The sequence below is a fragment of the Carlito syrichta genome, unplaced genomic scaffold (assembly GCF_000164805.1).
Source record: "Carlito syrichta isolate Samal-C Ts95f unplaced genomic scaffold, Tarsius_syrichta-2.0.1 Scaffold314796, whole genome shotgun sequence".
In the NCBI taxonomy this organism is placed as follows: domain Eukaryota; kingdom Metazoa; phylum Chordata; class Mammalia; order Primates; family Tarsiidae; genus Carlito; species Carlito syrichta.
The window spans coordinates 1,107,252-1,128,162 of record NW_007258892.1 but is presented as its reverse complement, the minus strand read 5'-3'; the positions used below and the strand labels follow the sequence as shown (position 1 = coordinate 1,128,162).

The 20,911-nt window shown below is 38.9% G+C and overlaps 1 protein-coding gene across 1 annotated transcript in view; it reads right to left on the bottom strand.

Moving 5' to 3' along the window:
- Positions 1-20,911, bottom strand: part of FGGY (FGGY carbohydrate kinase domain containing) — a gene marked incomplete at its 3' end in the record, with an annotated part of 75,032 nt that overhangs the window by 27,793 nt on the left and 26,328 nt on the right. The window contains exon 3 of the mRNA XM_008071976.2: positions 8,399-8,510. Coding sequence (XP_008070167.1) covers positions 8,399-8,510 — 112 coding nt within the window. The remainder of the gene's footprint in view (positions 1-8,398; positions 8,511-20,911) is intronic.

The window sequence follows — 20,911 nt, the reverse complement described above, 5'->3', positions numbered from 1 at the left end:
ATATTTGCTACTGTTAATCCCATCCCCCTCCCCCCCATAGTTTCCCAGTACCATCAGTCATTTTCTTATAGTATTGCATTGGATGTTCAAGGTCCATTATATGAGTGAGAACATGTGATATTCGGATCTTTGTTTTTGTGAGAGGTCACTCAGTATTATAGACTCTAGTTCCATCCAGGTTGCTGCGAAATTCATGATTTTGTTCTTTTTTATGGCTGCGTAGTATTCCATCGTGTATATGTACCACATTTTTTTAATCCAGTCCTCTTTTGATGGGCAGCATGGTTGTTTCCAGGTTCTTGCTATTGTGAACGATGTTGCGATAAACATACGTGTGCAGGTATCTTTTTTATAGAGTGATTTGTGTTCTTCAGGGTATATTCCCAGTAGGGGGATTGCAGGGTCATATGGAAGGTCAATTTTTAGAGCTTTTAGGAATCGCCACACTGCTTTCCACAGAGGTTGCACTAGTTTACACTCCCACCAACAGTGTAGAAGTGTTCCCTTTTCACCACACCCTCTCCAGCAGCTGTTATTTTTTGAGTTGTTGATAATTGCCATTCTGACTGGAGTTAGGTGGTATCTCAGTGTGGTTTTGATTTGCATCTCCCTGATGATTAGTGAGGTTGAGCATTTCTTCATGTGTTTGTTGGCTGCTCGAATGTCTTCTTTTGTGAAGTGTCTGTTCATGTCTTTTGCCCATTTTATAATGGGGTTGTTTGTTTTCTTCTTTTCAGTACATTTCAGTTCCTTGTAGATCCAGGATGTTAAGCCTTTGTCAGACCTAGAGTTGGCAGATACTTTTTCCCAGTCTGTAGGCTGTCTCCCTGCTCTCTTAATGGTTTCTTTGGCTTTGCAGAAGCTTGTCAGTTTAATAAGGTCCCATTTGTCTATCTTCTCTCTTAAGTCCTGTGGGTTTCGGGTTTTGTACAGGAATTGGATGCCAGTTCCGATTTCCATGAGAGTATTTCCTTCCTTTTCTAAGGCCAATCCCTTTCTTATAGTATTATGATAATTGTTCAAGGTCTGCTTATGAGTGAAAGCATGTGATACTCAGGTCTTTGTTTCTATAAAAGAACACTCAGTATTATAGACTCTAAGTCCATCCAAGTTGCTCCGAAGTTCATAATTTTGTCCTTCTTTATGGCTGTGTAAGATTCCATCATGTATATGTACCACATTTTTTTTATCCAGTCCTCTTTCTATTGGCAGCATGGGTGGTTCCATGTTTTGACTATTGTGAATAATGCTGCAATACACATGCCTGTGCAAGTTATCTTTCTCATAGAGTAATTTGAGTTCTTCTGGGTATATTCCCAGTAAGGGGATTGCAGGGTCATATGAAGGTTGATTTTTAGATCTTTTAGGAATTGCCAAACTATTTTCTACAAAGGTTGTACTAGTTTACACTCACACCAACAGTGTAGAAGGGTTCCCTTTTCCCCACTACCTCTCCAGCATCTATTGTTTTTTGAGTTACTGATGATGGCCATCCTGACTGGTGTTAGGTGGTATCTCAGTGTGATTTTAATTTGCATTTCTTTAATGATTAGGGAGGCTGAGCACTTTTTTTTTTTTTGAGTTGGAGTCTCACTCTGTCGCCCAGACTGGAGTGCAGTGGCCGCTCCCGGCCACGGCAGCCTCGACCTGCTGGCCTCTGGTGATTCTTCCGCCTCAGCCTTTCGAGTAGCCGGAATTACAGGCATGCACTACCACGCCCGGCTGATTTTTTGATTTAATGTAGAGATGAGGTCTCGCTGCCCAGGCGGGTCTCGAACCCGCGGGTTCAGGCAATCCACTCACCTCAGCCTCCCAAAGGCACGGGATTACAGGCTGAGCCACTGAGCCCGGCTGAGGCTGAGCACTTTTACATGTATCTAGTGGCTGCTCATATATCTTCTTTTGAGAAGTGTCTATTCATATCTTTTGCCCACTTTATAATGGGGCTGTTTATTTTTTTCTTTTGGCACATTTGTTCCTTGTAGATCCTAAATGTTAGGCCTTTGTCAGATACACAGTTGGCAAATGTTTTTTCCCAGTCTGTGGACTGTCTCCCAGCTCTCTTGATGGTTTCTTTGGCTTTGCAGAAGGTTTTCAGTTTGATGAGGTCCCAGTTGTCTATCTTATGTCTTATGGCATGGGCACTTGGGGTTTTGATCAGGAATTGGTTGCCAGTTCCAATTTTCATAAGGGTGTCTCCTGCATTTTCTAAGGTTCTTATAGTTTGAGGTTTTATATTTAGGTCTTTGGATCCATTTAGAGTTAATTTTTGTGTATAGTGATAGGTAGAGGTCTTGTTTTAATCTTCTGCATGTGGTCAGTCAGTTTTCCCAGCACCATTTACTGAATAGGTTCTCCTCTCCCCAGTTGTTGGTAGTGGAGGCTTTGTAGAAGATGAGTTGGTTGAGAAATCGAGGTTTTGCTTCTGGAATCTCTATTCTGTTCCATTAGTCTATATGCCTGTTCTTGTACCAATACCAGGCTGTTTTGATTGTTGTAGCTTTATAATAAAGTTTAATGTCTAGAAGTGTGATAACTCCCACTCTGTTTTTTATTTGTTATTTTTGTTGTTGTTGAGGATAATTCTGGTGATTCATGGTTTATGTTTCCATATGAATTCCTGTATTGCAGTTTCTAGGTCTGAGAAGAATGCTGCTGGTAATTTAATGGGTATTGCAGTAAATCTATAGATTGCCTTGGGTAGGATGGACAGCTTAACAATGTGGATTCTTCCAATCCATGAGCATGGAATATTTTTCCATTTGTTTGTGTCATCTTTGATTTCTTTGAGCGGTGTTTTGTAGTTTTCATTGTAGAGGTCTTTCACATCTCTAGTTAGGAAGATGCTAAGGTATTTATCTCTTTTTTGTGGCAATTGTGAATGGAATTATGTTTTTTATTTGGGTTTCTGTTTGTTTTATTGTTGGTATACAGGAATGCAACTGTCTTTTGCACATTTATTTTATACCCTGAGACTTTGCCAAAGTCCTTTATCAGTGCAAGGAGGGTTTTGACAGAGTCTCTTGGGTTTTCAAGGTATAGAATCATATAGTCTGCAAAGAGGGATAACTTAACTTCCTCTTTTCCTGTTTGGACACCCCCGATTTCCTTCTCTTGTCTGATTGCTCTAGCTAGGACTTTCAATACTATGTTGAACAGGCAGGATGAGACTGGATCCCCATTGCTCAGTGACAGATTCTTGAGGGGGAAGATGTGCTCAATGTCTTGCAGTTGGGAAATGCATGGAATTTTGAAACCAAACTGTGTAGAGAACAAATGAGTAAAACAAACTAGAGTTAGACATGTCAACATGAACAAGGATACCAGCTGAGATATTTTAAAATATAAAGTCAGTCCTTCATGGGTAGGTTCCACATTCATGGATTCACTGTAGATTAAAAATATTTCAAAAAAAAAAAAAAGGGGTGGTTGCATCTGTACCAGACATGTACAGACTTTTTTCTTGCAGTTATTCACTAAACAATACAGCATAACAATTATTTACATAGCATTTGCATTGTATTAAGTATTATAAGTAATCCAGATATGAATTCAATATATGGAAAAATGGGCATAGGTTATATGCAAATACTACACTATTTTATAACAGGGACTTGACATAAAAGGTCTGAAGGAGGTCCTGGAGCCTATCCTCCACAAATAACAATGAACAACTGCACATTGTTGTTGTGGGAACATACATACATAGTAAAAGCACATAAACAATGTGGTTATAAACAACAACTAGAGCAGAAAGGTTATCTGGCAGGAGGCAGAGGGGGAAGGATGTGCTGAAGTTACAATACTTCTTAAAGAAAAAAGGTAAATACAGCAAAATTTCATCTGTTTATCCTGAGTAGTGGGTGCATAGGAGACTGTTGCCTTATTCTTTACTCTTTTACACATTTGAAAAGAAACTTTTAAACTAAAAGGAAAAAAAGGCCAACCTAAGAAAAGATCTAAATAAGGCCATGGGCAAGGGCTCAGTCACTGGTTTGCCTAACTGGAAATGTTTCAGTCTCACAAGTGCTCCACAAACAACAGTCATACTTTGAAAACAAGACAACATACATCCACAGATATGTCAAAAGAGTGGTTCTCCTGTATAACAGAACTGCTCAAAGCTCTGGTTTTCAAACCTAGTTGCACCTAGGCATCACCTGGATAACTTCTAAAAATGCTGATGCCCAGGTCCCATTCTATAACCATCAACCAATCAGAATGTGGGTGTGAACACACCCAGGAATGAGGGTAGGTGTGTGTTGAGGCGCAAGATCAACTTTGGTTCTCATATATTTTACAGAATGCATCAACAGTTGCTTCAAGGCAAAAACACCTGTGGCTGAATTTTCACCTGCAGTAAAGAAAGAACAATCAGTTGCCACGACCTCTCCATTAAGAGGCTCTCAAAATGAAGTCAAAACAACACAATGAAAATTGTACAGAATCAATCACTTTACTATATTTGTGAGAATTATAAATTAACAATTTTCATTTTAGACAAAAACAGAGAAGTTCATCCCTTTTTAGTTCTTATAGAAAATCACAAATAAATGACTCAACTGAAAGTTCATTTAATCTGTTACTGAGCATCTACTACATGCCAGGCACAGTGTTGGGTGCTGGGAGACTGAGAAGACCGTGCCAAAGTCCCCACACTTAAGGAGCATGCGTGTGAGTAGAGACAGAGCCTATAGTGTGGGTTGGCTGCCAGAACAAAAGTACCAGACATGGGAACACAGAGGAGAAGCACAGAGAAGGCTCTAGTTAGCGGAGACAAAAGGCAGGAAAGCTTCTGTTTAATTCAACAAATCACTGGCTACCCAAGTGAAGGAATAGTGAGGAAACAGGTTCTACACAATAGAGGCAACATGTAAAGCAGAGCACAGACTCAAGACGTCATCTTTTAAGAGAAGTGGAAATAGAGCAGAATTCGAGCCTCCTCAGTTTACCTAAGGGCAGACTGTTTATCCATGTATTCACTGAATATTTTGAACACTTTACAGGATGTATCCCAGGCATACTTTAGAGGAAAATATTACTAAGAATCAACAAAAACACCTAAATATTAGGTTTCCACTGCATAAGTAGCCTAGATAGTAACTTCGTCTCCCAGCTCCAGCTATCACTCTTGGTTCCTCTCCCTCCTGGCTGAGATGGCACAACCAGGGTCAAGCTCGGTGGTCTGCAGGAGTAGGAAGCACACAGCATTGCATCATTTTCTGACCCAAGGACTGTTCTCATCTTCAAGGAAGAAGGATCAAACAAGAAATGGCAAACAATGGGACTATGTTATCACACGGTAATGCTTAATATTCTTCAAGTACTGTACTCAAATTTGTTTTCATTTTTAATTTTTTAGTTAACAGCTAAAGATGGCAAAACTTTTGCTGGTCTTGTGGGTTGGGTTTCAATGGCGATGACCCCACTCCCTCCTTCTCACAATTACTCCTATTAACCAATCAAGAATTGGTCACTGCCATGCAGGTAGAAGGAGTCTTTAAAAGACCTTTAAACCACCTTTAAAATTCTAATTTCATTTTCCAGCACAGGATAATCCATTTCAGATGAAATCTAAACCTTAATACAATCTGTTGAAAAGCAAGAAACTGGTCAAGGACACCTGCAGCTGGGTACATTTGATGAATGGCCACACTTTAACCTTTTAGGTGGAATAAAGTTATTTCAACACTTGTAATTAGGGTTGTAACCTAACTACCCTTTTAATAGAATGCCTGTTAACAGGAGGCAATTCTACCTACCATGAAAAAATAAAAAGATGGCATCCAGAGACAGTACGTATTTAAGTAGGTTTAACAAGGAACTCTCTTCTTCCACTTCAAGTGTTCTGTTCCTGATATTTTAACTCTCCATTCATCTGCGCCCAGTGATTCACCCCATACTAGAATTGCAGAGGAAACTGTTTTAAAAAACATCAATGCCTTATCCCCACCTCAAGTCAACTGAATACAAATCTTTGGGAAAGGAGTTCATGAACTGGTAATTTTAAAAAAGATCTCTTGCTGATACTAATGCACAGTCAGAGTTAAATAAAACATTTTTTTAAAAAAACATGTATTTTTGCAGATCAGATGGCATAGAATCATAGAAACGGGATGCTTAACATATCAAGCCCCACCCAAAATCAGGTTCTTTTCCATGACTCTTGTGCTTTATGGAGCTGAGTCCCTCTGTAACCCAGCCCCCAATGCCACCCTGCCTATACCAATTACTCTCCAAGCCTTTACTTCTGCGATGTGATTTCTGGCCTCCACACACTCCATCTCTAAATCTCACTATCAGACATAAGAAATGCCTGACCTGAAGCATTCCTGATAGATAATTACCTGACCTTTACTTAAATAAAGCCAGTAAAGGAAATGCTGACAGTCTCCCAACATGGTCATGTCTGTGGCTGGCCACTTCTCATAATTAGAGAATACTTGAGGCTGCAGAATTCAGGTCTGCTTGGACACCACTACATCTTTGGTCTCTACTCTCCAACGTGGCCCAGTCTGAGGCTGCCCTGCCCTGGGCCAAGACAATGCCACCCAATCCAGTGAATGGGCCACTGAGAGTAAGGACCACTCTGATTCATCTTTTAAGTCCCAGCAGGGGCTTAAAAAGACAGGGCTTGGCACACCATAGGTGTTAATAAGTGTGGCAAGAAGTAAGGAGGAAAAAAGGTATGTAAATGCAAAAGAGGGTCATCATTACCACTGTGCTCTAATCATTTACCTATCTACATACCCTCTCAGCACATGTCATTTATAATTACCACTGTTTTATACATTAGGTCCATAAAAATGAGAAGAATGTTCTTTTAACTTGAAAAATTCGGCTGGGCACAATGGCTCACACCCATAATCCCAGCACTTTGGGAGGCCTAGGCAAGAAGACCCCTGAGCCCAGGGGTTTGAGGCCAGCCTGGGCAACTTGGCGAGACCTCATCTCTACAATAAATCAAAAAATTAGTAGGGCATGGTGATGCATGCCTGCAGTTCCAGCTACTTGGAAGGCTCAGGTGGAAGGATTGCCTGAGCCCAGTAGATCGAGGCTGCAGTGGCCATGAGCAAGCCGCTGCACTCCAGCCTGGGCAACAGAGTAAGACTCCAACTCAAAAAAAAAAAAAGAAAAGAAAAAGGAAAAGGAAAATTCATAATCTGATGGAAGAAACTTTTTCTGAGCATTTTAAGTGTCACTTAATTCTCGCAGCAAAGCTACTGATGGGTTATTCCAGTTCTCAGATAACTGAGACATGCAGAATTAAGTGACTCAAACATGACTTAATTTCCACCGTCTCCTATGTACATCCTACCATATCAAAGGCAGTACTTAGGAAGGGTGCTGCTACAGTAGTGTCCAGAACTAAGGGCTCTAAAACAAAATCTGGCCCTAAACAAATTTGCAATGGCCACCTTGGCAACCAGTTAACTGACAATGCCTAGACTGCCTCCACCATAGAAAGAGAATATCATTTCCAGTGCACCCCAGTGTCCAGCACTACCCCTACTCATGAGAAGGTTAAATATCAGTTGAAATTTATCTTTACATATATGTTGTGGTTTTTCGCAATAGAGGCCCGTTTTGCTTCTTTGCCTTACCTGCCTGACTAGTGTAGATTTTGGGGTCTGAACTCTAGTATTGGCACTACTGGTTAAGGACCCCCAAAAGGTTCACAACCTCACCTGCTGTGGGAAAAAAAGAAAAAAAAAACTCTAATGTGGGCCCAAATGGCACTTTACATTTGAAACAGCTCATTTCTGTAGTCACAAGTGCCTATCAGAACAACACCATTAAATATGAATGCTTTTTGTTCTGATTATTGAAAATAGAGTTGTCAGGCAACCCCTTCGGGTCCCCTCCCACTGTGGGAGCTTTTCCATCCTTTCAATAAATCCTGCTTTCTAAAAAAAGAAAGCAGAAAAAGAAAATAGAGGTGCCATCTGCTCCCAGCTTCTTTGTGTTACATGGTCCTGCTTACCTTGTTCTATTTCCTTTCAATGGACTTGGCTCACCCACTCAAAAGAACACAGAATAGAAGCTTTATATACAAAGCAACTGCAAGCACTGACATTCCCTTCCCAGAAAACATCCAAACCACTTGTGCATTTCAAGATTACTCAGTCTGAGCTAAATGATCCCACGTCCTTCCTTCATCATGTTCTCCACTGAGTTTCTTGTGCTGTATGAAGCCAAGTCCTCCTAACCCAGCCCCAATGCCACCCCACTCATACCAACTGCTCTCCAAGTTTTTAACATCTGAAACATGATTTCTATCCTCACTCCAGCTCTAAATCTCACAATCAGTGGCAAGAGACACCTGTTCCACCTGGGCCAGTTGGATTAATCAGACAAGTCAGTCCCACACCAGGAGAAGGAAGAGGAATGGTCCTACCTTCATGGTTTACTGGTAAAGGACGAAACTCCTTATCCAAAACAACCAGAGAACACGTGGCATCAAACCCAAGTCCTCGAATTTGGTTTAAATCGATCCCTTGTACAACTTTCTGTTTTAAAAACAAACAAAAACATAAATTACAATACCAGGGTTTTGTATCACAGAATAGAAAAAAACATTCACAACATAAAACAGATAAAAGTATAAAATCACTAAAATACGAAAAGACCCTATAAATTAACTGGAAAGTAAACAACTAATCTAATTGAAAATTAAGCAAAGGACATGAAAAGACACTACATAAAATTTAAAAAAATCAAAGAGCATATGGAAAAAAATCCCAACTCACTATAATTAGGTAAATGTAAATAAAAAGTACCAAATCATTTGCTTTTCATATTGGTAAAAATGTAGACAATTACTACCAAAGTCAGTATCCCTTATCCAAAATGATTGGAACCAGAAGTGTTTCACATTTCAGAATTTTTTGCACTTCAGAACATTTACATACACATCATGAGATATTGTGGGGGTGGAACTCAAGTCTAAACACAAAATACATTTATTGTCAATATACACCTTATACACATAGTCTGAAGATCATTTTACACAATGTTTTTTAATAATTTTGTTCATGAAACAAAGTTTATATACATTGAACCATCAAAAAGCAAACGTGTCACTAACTTAGCCATCCAAGTATGGCAACATGGTAGTGCTCAAAAATTTCTGATGCACTTTGGACTTTGAATTTTTAGATTAGGAATGCTTAATCTGCATATAATAGTGGCAATATATAGAGAAGTGGACCCTCTTGAACATTATTGAGTACAAATTTTAGAGACTAATTTAACAGTATCATAATTAAAAATATGCATATCTTTTGGTCCATCCGAAAAAAAATACAAATTCCATCCCTAAGAACCTATCTTAGAAAATTATTGGCATAAGTAAGTTACATACAGAAGGTTAATGGCAGTACTGCTAAGAATATATTTTTAAACTGAAAAAAAAGTATTAAATAAATTATAGCATTATCTATAAAATAAAATGCTATGCAGAAATGTAAAAGAAAGAGGTAAAGATGCAATTTCTGAGTGTGGTGGTATGAAGTCAGAAAATTCTCTTAGCAAAAGTAAAGAATGAACAAAATCATCAAAACAACCATTTGGGGACTATGGAAATGGAGTAAGACCACCTGACAAAGTGAAAAACATTTTTTTTTGAAACATCAAATTTATACTTAAAACAGTCCCACAAAAGCAAAAAACTACAAATCCAAATGGCTTCATGGGGGAATTTTATCAAACATTTAAGGAAGGAACAGCACCAACTCTATACAAACTTGTTTAGAATACAGTGACAGAGGAACGCTTGCCAACAAATTTTACATAGCCAGCATTACCCTGATACCAAAGTCAAGCAAAGACATCATTAAAAAAGGTCATTACAGACCAATATTTGTTATGAACATAAGTGCAAAATTCCTTAACAAAATATTAACAAGCCAAATTGCGCAAGAAAATAAAACTGACATTATACACCATGATCATGTAGGATCACCTCAGGAATGCAAGGGCAGTTTAAAATTCACAAATCAATTAATAGCATACACATATTGAAAGAATAATGCACAAATACCAAATGATCATCTCAACATATGCAGAAAAATGTACACTTCCAAAACATAATACTCAGTATACCAGAAATAGAAGAAATTCCACAACTTGATTACATGCATCTATAAAAGCCTATAGCTAATATCACTTAATGGTAAAATGAATGATTTCTCCCCATTAGAAACAAAACAAGGATATTCACCTTTATCACCTCTATTCAGCCTTATATTAGAGGTTCTAGCAAATATAAAGCAAGAACAGAAATTAAAAGCACACAGACTGGAAAAGAAGTTAAAGTGTCTTTCTTTGCAGATGGCATGATCTCTCTCACACACAGAAAATCCTAAAGAATCTACATAAAAAAGAAAAAAAAATACTAGAATAAGCAAGTTTAGTAAGATAACAAGTTACAGATTAACATATAAAAATCCACTATATGTCTACATACTACTAGCAACTAACATCAAAAATGAAATTTAAAAAATAATTCATTCATTACTGCACCAAAAATAAAATACTATGTGTGATGGTCAATATTAGGTGTCAATTTGAATGGATTGAAAGGTGCCTAGATGGCTGGTGAAAGATTATTTCTGGCTGTGTCTGTGAGGGTGCTTCCAAAGGAGACTGACATGTAAATCAGGGGACTGGGAAAGGAAGATCCACCCTCAATGTGGGCAAGCACCATCCAATCAATTGCTGGTGGGGTTAGAACAAAGCAGATAGAAGAAGGGGGATATATTCAGCTTGCTGAGATTCCTCCCTCTCTCTACCTTCCTGAGCGGGACTCCTTTTGTCCTGCCCTTGGATGTCAGATGCCAGGTTTTTCAGCCTTTGGGCTTTGGGGCTTGCACCAGTGGCCTCCCAGGGAATCTTAGGCCTTCATCTCAGATTGGGGGCTGCAATGTTGGCTTTCCTAATTTTCAGGCTTTCAAACTTGGATTTGGTTTCAAACTTAGACCAGGATTTATCATTCCCCAGTTTACACTAGGCCTAGTGGCCTAGTGAACTTCAACCTTCTAATCATGTAAGCCAATTCTCCTTAATAAACTTATACACACACACACACACACACACACACACACACACACACACACACACCTTTATATATGCCAGTAGATATATATATATATATTTTTTAAATTATACATATCTCCTATTAACTCTGTCTCTCTGGAGAACTCTAATACATTCAGGAATAAATTTATCAAAAGAAGTTGAAAATCTATACCCTAAAAATTACCAAACTTTGTTACAAATAGCTACAAATTGAGGAAATATGAAAAAGTCAACATTGTTAAGATGGCAATCTCTTCTAATTAATCTACAGATTTTACACAACTCCTATGAAAATTATAACAGGTTTTATTTAATTTTTTTTTTATAGAATCTGACAAGTTGTCCCTAACATGCATAATAGAAATGCAAAGGACACAGAAGAGCCTAAACACTTCTGGAAAAAGAGAACAAACTTAGAAAGCAATTTCAAAACTTACTATAAAACTACCATAGCTAAGTCAATGTGGTATTGGCATAAGGTTAAATCAAAAGATCAATACGACAGAGTAGAGATATAAGAAAGAAATCCAAACATCTACAGTCATTTGGTTTTTGGTAAAGGAAACCAATTCAGGGGGAAAGGGAAAAACAATTTGATGCTAGATCAAAATGCCTATACGCAAAAAAGAAAAAAAAACCTTAAAGAACTTACACTCTTACCTCACACTACATAAAAAAAATGTGTATCACTGAACGTAAGAACTACAAAATTTGTAGAAGATCATGAAATCTTTGTGACCCTGAATTAGACAAAAATTTCTAAAAAAGTAAGACCCATTAAAGAAAAATATTGATAAATTTAACTTCAACAAAATTTTAAAATTTTCATCTTCAAAAGAAATATTAGAAAATGAAAGATAAGCTACAAACTGGGAGAAAACATCTGTCAATTAAACATTTGATAATATACGTATATAAAGAATATGTAAAACTCTTATAAATAATTTAATAATAAGAGGAAAAACAACCCAATTATAAAATAAGCAAAAGATGAGAATAGATACCTCACCAAAGAGGAAATGCAAATGGCCAGTATATACATTAAAAAGTGCTCACATCACTAGTCACTAAGGAAGTGCAAAGTAAACTCATAATGAGATACCACTACACACTTACTAGACCAGTTATAATCACAATGTCTGATAACATCAACAGTGAAAAAATCATGGACAAAGTAGAACTCTCTTACATTGCTGGTGGAAATGTAAAATACAGCCACTTTTTTAAAAAGTCTGGTATTCTGGGGAGTTTGGGTGGTTTTTTTAAACATAACTTGGCACACAACTCAACAATTTCAGTCTTAGGTATTCACTCAAGAAAAATAAAAGCATATGTCAACACAAAGACCCGTAAGCAAATAGTCATAGCAACATTATTTATAATATCCCCAAGCTGTAAACAATCAAAATATCCATAATTGAAAGAAATGCAAAATAAAGTGTGGCATATCCATACAATGGAATACTACCTATACGTGTAACAATATGAATGAACCTGAAAAATAATACGCTAAATGAAAGCACCAGAAGCCGGGCTTGGTGGCTCAGCCTGTAATCCCAGCACTTTGGGAGGCTGAGGTGAGTGGATTGCCTGAGCCCATGGGTTCGAGACGCGCCTGGGAAACTTGGCAAGACTTCATCTCTACAATAATTCCAAAATTAGTCGGGCGTGGTTACGCGCACCTGTAGTTCCAGCTACTTGGAAGGCTGAGGCGGAAGGATCGCCGGAGCTCAGCAGGTCGAGGCCGCTGCACTCCAGTCTGGGTGACAGAGTGAGACTCCAACTCAAAAAACAACAAAAAAAGGAAGCGCCAGAAACAAAAGAACACCTGTTGTGTGATTACATAACATTTTGAAAAAGAGCAATTATAACAACAGAAAGCAGAGAATTACCAATAACTAGGGCTGGAGACTGACAGCAAATAGACAAAAGGAAGTTTTTTGGAGTGGTAACAGTATTCTAAAATTGGATTATGGTGATGACCATTAACTGTATAAATTTACTCAAATAACTGAATAATACATTTACAATGGCTGAATTATATGATATATAAATTACACAACAAGCTGAAAAATATTTTGAATAAAATAAGTTGTCGCTATCATCCATAACTCGAAAAACAACAGATGCTGGAGAGGATGCGGTGAAAAGGGAACACTCTACACTGTTGGTGGGAGTGTAAACTAGTATAGCCTCTGTGGAAGACAGTGTGGCGATTCCCAAAAGATCTAAAAAATAGACCTTCCATATGACCCCACAATCCCCCTACTGGGAATATACCTGGAAGAACGCAAATCCCTCCATAAAAAAGATACCTGCACAGCATTGTTCACAGTAGCAAGAACATGGAACCAACCGTGCTGCCCATCAAAAGAGAAGTGGATTTTTTAAAATGTGGTACATATACGCAATGGAATATTTCGTAGCCATAAAGAAGAACAAAATCATGAACTTCACAGCAACCTGGATGGACTTAGAGTCTATAATACGGAGTGATTTTTCACAGAAACAAAAAACTGAGTATCACATGTTCTCACTCATAAGCCAACATTGAACAATTATCATAATACTATTTTTTAAAGGATTGGCAATAGTGGGACATTGCCAGGAAGGAAAGGGGGAAGTGGGATTGGCAGTAGTGGGAATTTGCATGAGGATTGGGGGGGGCACACCTCATCAACAAGGGTACCTGCATAATGAACATTTGTATACCTAACCCTGAATTGTGCCCCATATCTCTAAAATAAAAAAATTTAAAGTTTTTTTTAAAATAAAGAAAAAATAAAGTAAGTTGCCAGGTGCAGTGGCTCATGCATGTACTCCCAGCACTTTGGGAGGTGGAAGCCAGAGGATTCCCTAAACCCAGGGGTTCGAGACCGGCCAAAATTCAAAAAACTAGCCAGGCGTGGTAGCCTGTGCCTGTGGTTCCAGCTACTTGGAAGGCTGAGATGGAAGGATCACCTGAGTCCCAGCAGGTCGAGGCTGTGGTGGCCATGAGCATGCCACTGCATTCCAGCCTGGGTGACAGTGAGACTCTCGACACAAAAATTAGATAGATAGATAGATAGATAGATAGATAGATAGATAGATAGATAGATAGATAGATAGATAGATAGATTAAACAAGTTGAGCTGTAAAAGACAAAATGAAAAGATATCCATGATCTATGAAAAATATTTAAATAAAAGAATATGGATCAAACTGTTCACAGTGGTTGCCTCAGAGAGTGGAACTGCAATTGAAGGAAAAAGGAGATTTTTCATTTGTTTGTGTAAATTTTAAAGTTGTAGAGTAATAGATTGATCAACTCTATTTTGTACTTTGTTTCTATGGTTTCCCTTTTGGAAAAAGCATGAGTGATTACTTGGTTTCCATTAACTTAAAACATAACAATAACTTTAAATCCCATAAAATCAACTCCAAAAGTGTCCACCTCCATTTAGTGAAATTCATCTTAAAATACATAATTCTTTTTTCCTATTTGAGAATACCAGACCTATACTTTAGAAATCCATTTCTTACTGTTTAACACAGTAACAAGAGCTACACATAATTATTAGATATTGCCAACAATAAAGCCATATTTTCCAATAGTGTTAGCAATAAATGCTACCACTTGTTAAGTATCTAGGAGGTGCCACGTGCCCTACATAATCATCCTTTTTAATTTCTACAATGTCCCTCAAAACAAACATTTAATATTTGCATTTCATTTTTTTTAAGTGGATAACTGAGGAGGAAAAGAATAAGTACTAGCAGCTCCAGAGAGGTTAAGGTACTTACTCTTGTCACACAGCCAGTAGATGGCAGAGTCAGAATTCAGACACTGGATTCAGAATTCAGTCAGAATTCAGGAGTTTGTGTTCTTACACCATACAGCCTACCTCTGTCATCTGAAAGCCTTCTGTTGCCTAAGAGACTCACCCCCGTGGACAGGACACGTGCTCTAGAAGAGAACATTTACTAGTGTCCCTCCCATCTGTGACTGGGGGCAATACCTTTGCCCCACAGCACCAGGTGAATGCCCTGTATTCCTTGACTACGGTGATCAGTGCAGACTCAGAAGAGCATGAGGACCAAACCTATTCCCTGACAGGCAGTATGGTCTCATGACAATGAGTCACAGAGGGCTGAATTCAAATCCTTGCTCTGTCACTCTGGCTACGTGACTGGGGGCAGGTTACACAATTCCAGTCATTGCAGCTCCTCTCTTGCCTTGCTGGTTCATGTTTCTATAGCATTTACAGATACAGTTTCTTCAGCTTGCAGTGTCCTTCCAACTTGGCTTGAAAATTGCGGGATGGTGGTTAAGATCAGTGACTTTGAGGGCAGATGGACTGAGTTAGAAATCTGGCTCTGCCATTGACTAGTTATATAATTTTGTGAAGTCAGATAACCAGCTCCCTCGGTAGCACAAAGGTATCACTTACACCTGCATCTCCCAATAAAATTATGAGAATTCAGCAAAATAAGGTGTGATATGTTCAACATTCAGTACACAGTAAACAGCAGTTTTTATCAAAGTAAATTCACTGCTTCAAATCTTCTCCAAACATGTGGGACACCCATCAATTATTCAGCCAGCCCTAACTTCTACTTTCTGTGTGGCCCTACGAGTCTCTGTGCCCAGAAAGAGCACATCTGACTTGAGTAAGCCCAACTCACACGAGCCTGCAATTAGTCAAAAAAATTTGAATGAGAAAATGCAGATGATTCAATAAAACCCCACACCACACAGCAGTTTTTGAGTAGAAAGGAACGCAGGATATTGTGTCCAAAGAGTCACCTTCCAGTCCCAACTCCACCACTTCTGGATCAGGTAATCCTGCACTAAACTCATCAGCTTTCTGAGCCTGTTTCTAAAGAGTGAGAGACACTTCCCAGGTGAGGATCAAGGATTCAATGGGTTTGAAAGTATTTTGAAATCAGTACACCTTTATAGGAAATGTAAAGGAAAGAACATCTACCATGCCTTATTAATTGTGTTCATGAAATACTTCTATGTGCAAAGCACACAAGCTCTCTGTGCCATGTAAGCACATATAAAAAGATAGGCAAAGGAGACAGCAACAGAAAAAAACAGAATAGCCTCAAATCTTTATAAATATTATGGTGAGAGTAGTCATCCAGTAGAAGCAAGGAAAATATTATCTTCCATCTATTTTATAAATCCCCTCTAAAGAATTCTACACAGTTCTGTAATAGTGACCTCTCACAGGGACCTGGAAGAACAATTGTGACATGCACTTAAACCTGATTTGGCTAGGTAGCCATTATTATTTCCCCAGCCTTACAAAGAAATGCCTTACCATCAAGCTTATGCACCACTGAGGAACAACCCCATTCACAACCTCGCCCCCAAGCCCCCACCACCTAAACCATCCCAGATAGATGGCTGCCAGGATCACACTATCCAGAAAGCCCCCAGGGCTTGACCTGGTGACCTGAGGATGCTTTTTTATATTCTTATTCATGGAAGAAGAAAGCAGCCTAGCAAACTCACCCCAACAGCTTGGCATCAAGAGAATTTCCCTGGCTGGAGAGAAAGCACATTGCTCTTCTAAAGAAATTCCAGAGAAGGAGAGTTCTGCAACCTCATTTGGTGACCTGGTCCATGTCTAACAACTGTCAACTCGTAGCTATGGGGCAGCAAACAAATACTTGGGGAAGGGATTGTGTATCACTTTGTGCTTGTTGTGGGGACTGGTTCAATCCTGCATGTGTTTTAAATCAGCAAGCTCTGCCATTGGGTGGGGAGATGGTGTTCTTCAGAAACCCTCCAAACTGTGAACTGGAGGGTCTGATGCATACCTGGTTTATCTTCAGCTCTATTTAGAGCAAGGGTCAAAGCCTGGGGCTTCACAGACAGAATCCAGCTTGCAGTAGAGCTCTGTATGGCTGGTGCTGTATTCTTTTAAATCTTGATGTGAATACCTTTGTCAGTTTTAGGGGGCGTGTGTGAAGTTATGAAATCCCCAGTTGCCTCTGGCTCCATCACTCCCTATTGCCTACACAATTTAATAACTCAGTCCTTAGCAAATATAATCAAGCTCTTTCTAGGGTTAGGCTGTTCACTCTTGGTATTTGGGAAACAACTGAGAGTAAAACATTTTTTAAAAATCCTTGCACTTTTGGAGATTACATTTTAGTAGAGACAGACAACAGCCAATGACTTTTTTAAAAAATCACATAGTGTAGATATAGCATAGCAGAAAGTGACTAGTCAGGGGCATCAGGAATGTGAGAGAAGGAGGGGGTGGTTGCTCAGAAGGTGTGATTTGAGGAAACACTTGAAGGATGTGAGGAGTCGGCCTTTGGAAATCTGGGAGAGAGTGTTCCAGGCAGGGGAACAGCAAGACAAAGACTCAGGCATGGGAAGGAGACTAATATAGCTTGTGTGGGGTGTGCATCACCTAGAAGGCCCCTGAAGGCAGGCAAGTTTGTGAAACCTATTCTAGTGACTAGAGAGAGAAATTTCAATCCCGAACCTTTACTTACATAGCATCCTAGCTTAAGTGTGGTGTTGTCTCTTAATGATAAGAGGAAGAAATAGAGACCAAACACTCCCATTTATGTCAGTGACCTCAGCAAGCTGCCAAGAACTAAAACTCAGGTAGCTGCTACCTCCTTCCTCTCCACTGTCTATGAGCCAGTTGGACTTTCCCTCCCAAAGCCTCTCATCACTCCTATTTATTCCTCTGTCAACATGCTGATCCAGTCACTCCTTATTAAAAAGGTATTATTAAGCATATATATGTCAGACACAGAGGATACACACTAAGTAAAGCAGACGTAGTCCCAGACCTCCCAGAGCTTATGGATGAAAAAAATAAAATTTTAGCCTCCAAAACTCATCAGAATAATGAAACTACCTCCTAACTAATATCCTTGAATTGAGTTTCTGTTCTTTCCAGACAAGTCTGAACCTGTTTCCAGTTGCCAGAGTGATCAGCCTCAATCTCACAATGATTCTAGAAGAGCTCCCTACTGGCCTCAGAGCCAGTTGTCCCACTGAAGTCCCATCAATTCCAGCCTCCCTTTGTCTTCTTCCTATTGGAAACCACTGTACCAGCCAGGACTGGGTCCTTAACATTCCCATCCCAGCACTTCTGTCCACTTGATTCCTCCAGTTCTGGCTGTCCTCTCTCAGAGCCCTGAAGAGCCACTTCTTGCCCTACATCTTTCCTCAAGTTTGCTCCATTGGCTAGGGTTAGGGAGGTCTTCATATTTCTCTTAATCATCCATTCTTTTTATACTTCCTGAGTAAAAATGCTCAGGCATGCTTAGGCTCTGGGTAAGCAAAACATAGTTCCTGCCCGCCTAAAACATAAACTCTAGTAGGAAAGACAGATATTAATCAAAAACTGAACAATGTTATTATTTATTTTGCTATTTCATGATTGCTATATATGATTTTATTTTATATTAATTAAAAAATGAATAATTCACAAACCACGTGGAACCAAGTTCTTTGAAAGAAAAGTACAAGCACCACGAAAACACTTAATTAGTAAAATAAAACTTATGTAGAAGTGGCATTGGACAGGAAAAGGCTTCTTCCTTGGAGAACTGACTTTTGAACTAAGATTTACAGTGACAGTGTCCAACAGAACTTTCTGCAGTGATGGACATGTTCTATAACTGTGCTGTCCAATACAGTAGCCACCAGCCACCTGTGGCTACTGGGCACTTAGAATGTGGCTAGTACAACAGAGGAAATGGATGTTTAACTGTATTTGATTTTTAATTAATTTGAATAGCCACATGTGACTAACAACTACTAGGCTAGATACTACAAATCTAAGGATGGGCAGGAGTTAAATATGCCTGTGGGAGGCAGGAAGAGCATGCAGGCAAAAGAAAGAATCTGTGTGAAAGTTCTGGGCTATAGGGAGCATTGCTCCTTTGAGGACAGAACAGGAGAAAGGTGTGTCTGGAATTCAGAGAGCCAAGAGAAGCCTCATGAGATGAGCCAGGAGTACAAGTTGGGACCAGATCACATAGGGCCCTGAAGGCCATGTTAAGGATTTTGAGTTCTACCCCCCATAGAGGCATACCTTGTTTTATTGCACTTTACTTTATTGCACTCTGTAGATGTTGCATTTTTTACAAATGGGAGGTTTATGGTGACCCTGTGGTAAGCAAGTCTATCGGTGCCATTTTTCCAACAGAAGGTGCTCATTTCATTAGCATTTTTAAGCAATAAAGCATTTTTTAATTAAGGTGTGTACATTTTTAGAGATTATGTTTTATACATTTAATAGACTATAGGATAGCATAAACAAAACTTTTATATATACTGGAAAACTAAAAAGTTTGTGTGACTTGCTTTGAGATATTGACTTTCTGGAATGAAAAAGGCAATGTCTCTGAGGTCCGCCTCTGACTTATCTCGTTTCATTGCACATCGTTTAATTGCACTTTGCAGACTGAGTTCTTTACTCATTGAGAGTCTGTGGTAACCCTGAGACCAGCAAGCTTATCAATGCCATTTTTCCAACAGCATGTGCTCATTTTGTGTGTGTCACGTTTTGGTAATTCTTGCAGTATTTCAAACTTTTTCATTCTAATTAATATCTGTTACAGTGATCTGCAATCAGTGATCTTTGATGTTTCTATTGTAATTGTTTTGGGGCATCATGAACCATGCCCATGCATGATGGGCAAATGTAATCGATAAATGTTGCGTGTGTTCTGACTGCTCCAATGATTGGCTGTTCCTCATCTCTCTCCCTCCCTATTCTTCAGGCCCCCCATGCCCTGAGATACAACAATATAGAAATTAAGCCAACACTGCAACAGCCTCTAAGTGTTCAAGTTAAAGGAAGAGTCACAATCTCTCACTTTAAATCAAAAGCCAGAAATGATTAAGCTTAGTGAAGAAGGCATGTCAAAAATCAATACAGACCCTCCTGCACCAAACAATCAAGTGGAGAATGAAAAGGAAAAATTATTGAAGGAAATTAAAAGTGCCAATTCAGCGTACACACAAATGATAAGAGTGAAACAGCCTTACTGCTGAAATTGAGAAAGTTTGAGTAACCTGAAGAGCATATCAAACCAGGCACAACATTCCCGTAAGCCAAAGCTGAATTCAAAGCAAGACCCTAACTCTCTTCAATTCTGGGAGGGTAGTGAAAGGTGAGGAAGCTGCAGAAGAAAAGTTGGAAGTTAACAGAAGCTGATTTGGGAAGCTTAAGAAAAGAAGGCATTTCCAGAACATAAAAGTACAAGGTGAAGCAGCGAGTGCTGACACAGAAGCTCCGCCAAGTTATCCAGAAGATCTGGCTGAGATGATTAATGAAGGTGCCTATATTAAACAACAGATTTTCAAGGTAGGCAAAACAGTCTTATACTAGAAGAAGATACCATCTAGAACTCTCTTAGCTGAGGAGGAAAAGTCAATGTCTGGTTTCAAAACTTTAAAGAACAGGCTTTCTTGTTAGAAGCTAAAGCAGACGACTTTAAGCTGAAGTTAATGCTCAATTACCATTCCACAAATCCTAAAACTCTTAAGAATTATGTTAAATTTACTCCCCACGTGCTTTTTAAATAGAACAACATAGCCTAGATAACAGCACATCTGTTTACAGCGTGGTTTACTGTATATTTTAAGCCCACTGTTGACATCTACTCCTCAGAAAAAAAGATTCCTTTGAAAACATTACTGCTCATTGACAAGGCACCTGGTAACTCAAGAGCTCTGATGGAGATATACAAGGAGATGAATGTTGTTTCTATGCCTGCTAACACAACATCCATTCTGTAGTCCATGGATCAAGGAATAATTTCTACTTTCAAGTCTTATGATTTAAGAAATACATTTTATGAA